The 8,605-nt window shown below is 52.6% G+C and overlaps 1 protein-coding gene across 11 annotated transcripts; it reads left to right on the forward strand.

Annotated features, from left to right (window-relative positions):
• The first annotated feature begins 527 nt into the window (after positions 1-527).
• On the forward strand, positions 528-8,464 carry LOC122165948 (butyrophilin subfamily 1 member A1-like). 11 transcript variants are annotated; one of them, XR_006170633.1, is made up of 14 exons: positions 530-830; positions 1,349-1,452; positions 1,571-1,909; positions 3,620-3,901; positions 4,020-4,124; positions 4,315-4,335; positions 4,681-4,701; positions 4,816-4,836; positions 4,923-4,943; positions 5,411-5,443; positions 5,899-6,521; positions 6,698-6,835; positions 6,964-7,025; positions 7,470-8,464. XR_006170633.1 is itself a non-coding variant. In XM_042829353.1 (11 exons), exons 1-11 carry the CDS (start codon positions 718-720, stop codon positions 6,417-6,419), a joined length of 1,581 nt encoding a protein of 526 aa, XP_042685287.1. In that variant the 5' UTR covers positions 530-717; the 3' UTR covers positions 6,420-6,691. The 11 variants fall into 11 exon arrangements, 3 of the variants coding, with proteins under 3 accessions (XP_042685289.1, XP_042685287.1, XP_042685288.1); XR_006170635.1 differs by having other exon boundaries at positions 8,149-8,464; XR_006170630.1 differs by having other exon boundaries at positions 6,964-8,464.
• The last annotated feature ends 141 nt before the right edge of the window (positions 8,465-8,605 follow it).

Below are 8,605 nucleotides of genomic sequence, written 5' to 3' on the forward strand. Positions count from 1 at the left end.
TCCCCATGCTGTTTGCAGAGAGGCATCGTGGGAATCCCTGCATCTCCCCTCCCCTTGGCCGCCTGCAGGCTGGTGATAAGAGCCCTCTGTGCCATACGGAGCTCTGAGCCCTGCTGGGTCCCCTGTGCTCGGGTGGGACGTCAGCTGGGGACACCAGCTTATCGGGTGCCCGGGTTGTGCGGAGTCAGATGGAGGAGCTCTGGCTCCTTACAGACTTGCCCAGCTGTGCTGTGCTGCCAATGGGTTGCGGGGAGAGACGTTGGCAGGGCTTGAATTGCTCATCTGGTAATGGTGGGTGGTGCACACTGGTCTTTGTGCCCTCCCCCTTTTCCTTCCCCCTTTACAGGCACTTTTTCATGTGCCCAGGAGTGATGCCTTCACCCCAGCTCAGCCCATCCCGTGGAATTTCTCCCCCCACGGTTTGCCCTTCCCACTCTCTTCCCCTGCATGTTCCTCCCTGCCCACATGCTTGACATCATCAGCATCCCTATGAGCTGCAGAAGCCACGCTCCTCAAAGTGATGCACGCCCTATCAGCACAAACACTTTTATTTTGAGCCGTCGGCTCCGTTCCCCAGTGTGGGCCAGGTCTGTGCCTTTGTGTGCTCCGTGTCCCGCTGCTGTGTGAGCCCCCAGCAACCCCCAAGAAGCAACAGCATTTCCAGAGCAAATCCTCCCGTCAGCAATGCCCAAATACCTCTGTTACTTTCGTTTCTGAATGGAGGAGGTGCAGAAGGAAATGGGCGTCCCGGCTGTGAGATCTCATTCAGCGGTTGCATTTCCTGTTCCCTGCCCTCCACCCTCGCTGGCAGAGAAAGGACTGCACGGGTGGTAAGCTTGGGGCTGGGGGGTGGTTTGGCTGTGGTTGTGCTCCTTCCATCCCCATCCCAAAGTGGGGATCATCCCTGTGAGCATCCCTGTTGGGATTGGGCCAGGAACTTGGACTCACTGCCGTGGGCACTCCGTCAGGTTTCTCGTTGCAATCCTGAATGTTTCCAACTCCTAATTCAGGGCTGCATAAGAGCAGCAAGAATTCCAGATTCAAACCATGGTGCGTGCTGCTTTGGGCACAAAGCACCCATCTGCTGCAACAGGTTTTAGATTTGTTCTCAACAAAGGACAAGGTACAGTGTCTTCTTTAAGGCAATGGGAAAGTGGCAAAGTTGGGCTGCTGATGTAAAATCGAGTTCAACCTTGGGGATTCCAACCTTAGGCTGGTTATTATAAAAACTGTGCCAAAATCAGCAAAATAATCCCTTTAAAAGTATGTCACCCCCCACAATGTTCTGCCACCCTGCTTCTCTTCTCACCTCTCTGCTCTCCCTTCACTTCCCCTTCTCCATTCTCAGGGTGGGCTTTGTGAAGACGATGTTTTCTGGCTGCTGCCTCCACTGCCCTATGCTGGCTGCTGTCATTTACAGTGCCGTTTTCCATGTTCACGAGCTGCAGTCAGGTATGAGCCCCCGTGGCTGTGTTTGCTCTGCCCATGGGATGGCACAGCACAGGCCTTCAGCACAGGCTTTCAGCTTAGGCTTTCAGCCAACTCACAGTGATTTCTTGCTTTCTTCCAGCCCCGTTCAGCGTGCAGGGCCCCCCTGACCCTGTGGCTGTGGCTGTGGGGCAGGACGTGGTGCTGCCATGCCGCCTGTCCCCGGAGCAGAGCACACAGGACATGGAGGTGACGTGGTTTAGGGACCAATTCACGCCCTTCGTGCATCGCTACAGGGATGGCCAGGACCAGTACGGGGACCAGGAGCTTCGATACCAAGGGCGCACGGAGATGCGCCTCGCCAATGGCAGCGTGAGCTTGAGAATCCTCCGCGTCCAGCTGTCTGACAGAGGGAGCTACACCTGCTTTGTTCGCACTGATCTGGGATACGACGAGGCTGCGGTGGAGCTGCAGGTCACAGGTCTGTGGTCTGCGACGCGCCCAACCAAACTGCAACCCACGGAAGGTTCTGAAGCAGACGGGTTCACTCTGCTGCGTGCGAGGCGGATATCTCCTGCTGGCACACGCTGAGAAAAGCAGTGGTTGCATTTTTAAAGATATAACATATAGATATTCATTATCTACAAGAAAATGGGGCAGAATTCTGAGGAATTATGTTGTTCCGCCCTCTTGAGCGTGCATCCTAAAACATGGCGGGGGTCTCTGGTGGTCATCGGATAAAGGCTAACCATTTTTCTTGATGTGAACTTTCAGTCTTTAAAGGGGTTGGGGGGTGTTGTGTTGAGCTGAGGCACCTGTTTCACTTTCCTGTCTTCGATAATGGGGTGTCTACCCTTCTTTCTTATCGTTGTTTGGCGAGTTGTGAGTTTCCACAGCCTCTGCATTCTGTTCTTGAGCTCACTTGTATGCAAGCATCTTGTCCTTCAGCTTGTATCCACTCAAGTTATGTGAAAAGGCTCTTCTCACAGCATGGAAAAGCTGTTCTCATGATTCATCTGTGTCCCTGTCTTCTGTGGGGGGCTCCTCCCAGTACCTCTGATTTGCTTGCTCACAGCCAGCACTCTTCTCTCCACCCCTTCTTCCCACTCTCCTTACACATTCGTCATCCCATTCTTCTATCTCACACTTCATCCCATTCTTCTCTCCCAACCTCCATCCCACCCTTCATCCCATTCTTCTTCTTCTCACCCATCCTTCATCCCATTCCTCTCTGCCAACCTTCATCCTAATCTCACCCATCCTTCATCCGCCCTCCTTCCCCATCTTTCACCCCACTTTTCATCCCGCTCTTCTCTCCCACCTTTTACCCACGCAGTGACCCCAGGTGCTTTTTCAGGGAATCCTGGTGGTCCCTTCCAACACAAGCTGTTCTGTGACTCCACAACGCTGTGACTGTGCTCACCGAGTTGTCCCAGAGAGGCGGAGGTGTCCGCTGCACAGCCACACGTGGCCAATGAAACATGCTGCCCACAAGACATGGTGTTGAAATTATTTTCTTAATATAAAAATGGGTATAGGAAAAAAAAAAAGGCAGTGGGCAATAAAGTAAAATATGCTTTTATATATTAATATCCAGACCTGGGGATTACTTTATAGCAGCCTCCAGGGCAGATGTTTATGGAGAAGACTGGATAAGAACTTGGGTGCTTTCTGTGTGCATAAACACAAAACATCATAGAACAGCTTGTGCTGGGAGGGCCTTAAAGCCCTCCAGAAGAGGAGGCTCGGGGGAGACCTCATTGCTCTCTATAACTACCTGAAGGGAGGTTGTGGTGAGCTGGGGTCGGCCTCTTCTCTCGTGTAACTGGTGATAGGACTGGAGGGAATGGCTTCAAGCTGCACCAGGGGAGATTTAGGCTGGATGTGAGGGAATACTGCTTTTCTGAAAGAGTGGGCAGGCACTGCAATGGGCTGCTCAGGGAGGTGGTGGAGTCACCGACCCTGGAGGTGTTCAAGGAACGTCTGGACTTTGTGTTGAGGGACACGGTTTGGTGAGAGCTATTGGGAACGGGTGGATGTTGGACTGAGTGATCCTGAGGTCCTTTCCAACCTTGGCGATTCTGTGATTCTGTGATTCGGTTCCACCCCCTGCCACGGGCTGGTTATCCCCCAACCTCGTACCCAGCATCACCCCCTCCCCATCATAACCCACAACCACCGTTTCCTGCAGCCAGTGGCTCAGCCCCGCTCATCGCACTGCAGCGCTACCAGGACGGCGGCATCCGCGTGGCGTGCCGCTCTGCAGGCTGGTTCCCGCAGCCCCAGCTGCTGTGGCGGGACCCCCGTGGGCAGTGGCTGCCCTCCCTCTCTGAAAACGTCACCCAGGACGGCGGTGGCCTCTACACAGCAGAGAGTGTCCTCGTCCTCGCCAGTGGTGACAGCCAGGAGCTGGCCTGCGTGGTCAGGGCTGCGCTGCACAACCAGGAGAAGGAGTCTGCGTTCTCTGTAGCAGGTAAGCGCAGCACGATGCTGCGGGCACAGGCTGTCTTTTCCCTGGAACAGACATAAATCTGCGTTCTGTCACTGCTTGCAGGGTAACCGAAGCCCTACGGGGCTCTTTTATTTTTCAGATCCTTTTTTCCAAAACGCCAGACCGTGGAAGATCGCCCTGAGCCTGGTACTGGTTGCAGTGGTTGCTCTCTCCATCGTTGCTGTTTATCTGCTGAAAATGAAAGGTACAGTCCTGGGCTGGGGCAGGGGCCCCTCTCTGACTCGCTGCTCGGGCTCTGGGGAGGTCTGGGGGGCAGGGACCCCTCTGGGGTCATTTGGACGCCACTGCCTTGTGTGGGTTTGGAGCTGCAGATGTAGATAACCAGCGTGGTTTTTTAAACTGCTGATGTTTCTTTCTTCTGTTTTTATTCACAGGAAAGCATGAGAAAAAAATAGGTAAGATCCACTTTGCCACGACTTGGAAAGCTGGAGAATTTCCACTGACTGATTAGACAAGGATAATGATTATCTGATTATCTTAAGGATGGGGTGGTGGAGGCAAAGGGGTACAGAGCAGCCAAGAAAATTAAGGAACGGATTTCTGAAATGACAAAAGGATGAAATTGTGAAATGATGCTGCAATTTTAAGTAAGCTCATGGCACAAGCAAAGAGAGAGCAAGGGTGCTGTATATTGGCAGAGATTTGCTCTGCAAAAGCCCCTTCCTGATAGAGGTGGCAGGTTGGGGTCTCACATTTTGTGTTGCTGTGATGGTAACGAGTTCCTCTGGTTCTCTTTGCAGCAGCACAAGCCGCAGAGCTGCGTAAGTCCCATCCTCTCTGGTAGAATCCCCCTGCACTGCTCCATGCAGCCCTCCAGCTGCCCCCAGTGCCGCGGATCCATCACTAACGGGGGGGTCTTTCTCTTTGCTGCTTAGGGGACCGTGACTCCAAAATTGGTAAGGCTCATTCTACGCAGGCAGCTGTGGGAGAGGTGATGTCCGCTGGTGCCCGCTCCCATCTGTGCTCGTTCCTTGTTTTGCAGAGAAACAAGCTGAGGAACTTGGTGAGTACGTTCCTCTTCCTATGTGGGAGATGTTTCAGTTGGTCCGTTTTCCCCTGAGTATTGCATTTACACCCTGGTTTGGGTCTGCTGCTGGGAAATGAAGAGGTGACAGATGCTGAACTCACTTCAGAAGCATTGCCATCCTTTATATTTTAAGTTACTTCCTGTACTTCTTCTATACTAAGAAAAAAAAATGCTTTCTGTTCGCAAAGAAGGCACACACAGACAGTAAGTACACATGTGAGTCAGGCCCAGCAACGGGGCTGCGTTTATCAGAACTGCATGGGGCACTTCTCATCACCAGACACCGAAGGCTGGAAGTCACACACCATGAAATGACTTTCACAAACGCACCACCAATCTGGGAAATGTGCAGCACGTGGCCTGTCATCATCCCAGCCAAACTGGTGCCATGGGTGCGTTCGGGTTCTCTCTCATCCGTGTTTGTTTTCTAATGTTTTTTCAAGTGTGGAGAAGATATGCAGCGCCGATTGAAGATGGTAATTGAAGCTCTGCCTTCTGGGGGCTGAGCCCTCTTTGCTTTACCCTCATTTCCCACTGCCCCCCCTGCAGTGATGCTGGGATGCTCACACTTTGCAGTGCTGTGCTCAGGGCCCTGCTTGATGCAATCCTCTCCCCAAGGCACATCTGAGAGTCCTGGGCCCCAGCGAGCAGCGCTGGTCTTGCTCTGGGGATGTGGGGATTTGCTCAGCTGGGAGTTGTGCTGCTGTTCCTCCTCCTGCCTGTGGTTGAAACTAGATGATCTTTGAGGTCCTTTTCAGCCCAGGCCATTCTATGATTCTATGATCCACGATTCTCCTCTCTGCTCTGGGCTCTCTGCAGCTCTTTCTGCTCCTCACGCCAATGCTTTGCACGTCTTCCCGCTTCTTTGCACCCTTCCCCTTCTTCCCCAGCAGGAGAGCTCTGCCCGACACGTGCCTCCCTCTGCCCACAGCGAAGGTGGTTCTGGACGCGGGCACTGCCCACTGCGACCTCATCCTGGCTGATGATGGCAGGAGTGTGAAGCGCACAGACCGACGCCAGGACGTCCCCAGCCGCCCCGAGCGCTTCGATCCCTGGCGCTGCGTGCTGGGCTGCGAGGGCTTCACGGCAGGGAGGCACTGCTGGGAGGTGGAGGTGGTGCTGGATGGAGGGGGCTGGACCGTGGGCGTCTGTCGAGAAGACGTGAGGAGGAAAGGGGAGATTGAGTTCGGCCCAGAGGAAGGCATCTGGGCCGTGGGGCAGTGGGCAGGGCAGTTCCAGGCGCTCACATCTCCGCAGCGCACGCTCCTTCCTGATGTTCGCACTCCCACGTGGGTCCGGATCGCTCTGGATTATGAATTGGGCCGGGTGGCGTTCTTCAGCCTGGATGAGGAGATCCCCATCTTCACATTTCCACCGGCGTCATTCCATGGGATAAAAGTCCACCCCTGGCTCTGGTTGGGTCCTGGTACACAGCTCAAAATGTGGCCCTGATGAAGAGGAGGAGGAAAGTGAAGGCGCTGCTGGGATTGATCCCTGCTGCTAAACAACCAGCCTTTATCAGTTGGGATGAATTTGCCATCTCCACCTCCAAAGGTAAATGATGTTACCTCTCTGGACCTCTGCCCAAGGCTGGTTAGGGTTAGGTATATGCTTCATCTGAGGCCAGGTGTGCTGTCACACCAGCTCCTTCACTCATCTGATGTCCAGCAGGCATGGACCTTTCCAATTAAAGGCTTTACCTGCATTGCCAAGTGTGTTTTTAATTCCAGAAATGAATGAGCATACACTTGTATGCAACACAAATAAAGTCTGTTCACGCTCAGCCCAGGAGCACTGAGCCTCACTGCAGAGAAGTCCAAAAGGAACAGCTCAGAGATGCAGCCTGAGCTTGCAGCAAGGTTCTCCAGGTATTTGCTGGAATACACAAGAAAAAGTCTCCTCTATAGCAGGACCCCTCATGTGAGCACTGCAAGAGGAGCCAGAGCCAAAGTGGGGACACTGAAATCTTCCCCATTCTCCTCCTTTACCTGTGCAGCAGCTTGAGATCCTGCAAGTGGAAAGTGGAGAAGCCACCTGAGGAGCACATCATGATTGCAAGTAAGACATCCAGCTAAGAGTAGCTTCAGACAGGAGTAACACAGGGCAGGTATGGTGGTGGGAGGGCAAGCACTAATGAAGAATGCAGTACTGCAAAATAGCATGCAGGGGAATGCTTCACTGCTACTATGAGTCATTATTTCTTAATTAGTAAAAACTAATTCAAAGAGAGAGCAGTGACAGTGGTGCAACGCATTCCCTTTTATAAAATGTGGTCCGTTGCAATTAGGTAAACATGTTAGTAAGTAAGATCCGTATTCAGATGGGTTTTCAGCAGTCTCACCGTGACAAAAGGCTGCACAAAACAAAAAGCAAACCCTGCCAGAGCTACTGGGTGCTACCGAGAAACACAGCGCCTCCCTGCTACAACTTGACTAACAGCGCATTCGTGTGTATGCACACACACATCGCATACCCATGTGCATTGGTAAAACTCGCCTTTAGATGCTTCAGGCAAATCAGGAGGGGAGAATGAGGCAGAGCTGAGGAGGGTGCGCAGACCACAGCAGCCAGCAGAGGGGAATCGTGGTACTGGAGCCGGCACCGAACTTCCCATGCTGAGGGAGCAGGAGCACTGCAGTGCAGGAGAGGAAATCATGTGCAGTCTTATTCCTGGGGACTGTAAGAGACGGTAGGGGGAACATCTGATCTCTCCCTTCCTACCCCATGCATTCTGTTGGAAACCACTGCTGCAAAGGCAAAAAGCAGCCCCCAGGTCCTGCCTCTGCTGCTGCCTCCAACTCCCTCACTGCAAGCTGAACAGTAATGCTGCAATTTGGTTCCTTGGATGATCAATATTGCTAAATCTGGAGCCGGGGGGACTCACAGGCGGGCAGCATCAGTCAGACAAAAATCAAGATTCATTTCAGATATATAAGAATATTTGGGGACAGTTCTGAGAATCAAAACACTTGGACTGTGAATTATAAATAGATTTGAGGAAGAAGTCTTGCTTATAAACACTTTAGGTTGAAGATGTTTGCTTGTTTTCAGAGACAATAAATGTAGGACTACCTAAGCTGGGGGTGAGAGTTTGAGAAAGGAATTGCAGTTAGCAAATTGAGGGAGGTCATTCCCCACTCTGCTCCATTCTTATGAGGTTCCACCTGTGCTCCGCTCAAAGGCCCCAGCATAGAAAAGATGTGGATCTCTTGGGGAGAGCCGAGAGGAGGTCATGAAGGTGCTCAGAGGGCTGGAACACCACTCCTATGGAGGAGAGCTAAGCTTGTTCAGCCGGGAGGAGAGAAGCTCTGGGGAGAGCTCATGGCTGCAAACCATTCTGTGATTACATTCCATGATTCTGTGGCACCGAGGACAGGGTCTGCCTGAGCACCGGTTTGATGGCAGGAGGTGGTAAGACAAACAAAGTGCCTTTGTATCACTTGGGGGTTTTGCTGATGCTTTTTCTCATGGCCTTTATTAAACTCTCACTATCTCAATCCAGGAGTTCTATTCTTCCTGTTCTCTCCTCTCTCCTGCTCTGGGGGTCAGTGGGCAAGCAGTGGGTCCTTAGCTGCTGGCTGGGATTCACCGCTGAGTCCACAGAATGGAGAACCAATGCAAAAACCATCCTGGTCAAC

The sequence above is a fragment of the Centrocercus urophasianus genome, unplaced genomic scaffold, assembly GCF_019232065.1.
Source record: "Centrocercus urophasianus isolate 14NV4802_14NV808 unplaced genomic scaffold, USGS_Curo_1.0 seq_308, whole genome shotgun sequence".
NCBI classification, from domain to species: domain Eukaryota; kingdom Metazoa; phylum Chordata; class Aves; order Galliformes; family Phasianidae; genus Centrocercus; species Centrocercus urophasianus.

Bases quoted from the DNA above. Each gene is read 5' to 3' on its own strand.
- LOC122165948 (XM_042829353.1), top strand. From the start codon at position 718: ATGGAGGAGGTGCAGAAGGAAATGGGCGTCCCGGCTGTGAGATCTCAT. The intron at 1,910-3,619 runs GTCTGTGGTCTG...CGTTTCCTGCAG, and splicing joins GGTGGAGCTGCAGGTCACAG to CCAGTGGCTCAGCCCCGCTC. The intron at 4,125-4,314 runs GTACAGTCCTGG...TTTTATTCACAG, and splicing joins TTATCTGCTGAAAATGAAAG to GAAAGCATGAGAAAAAAATA.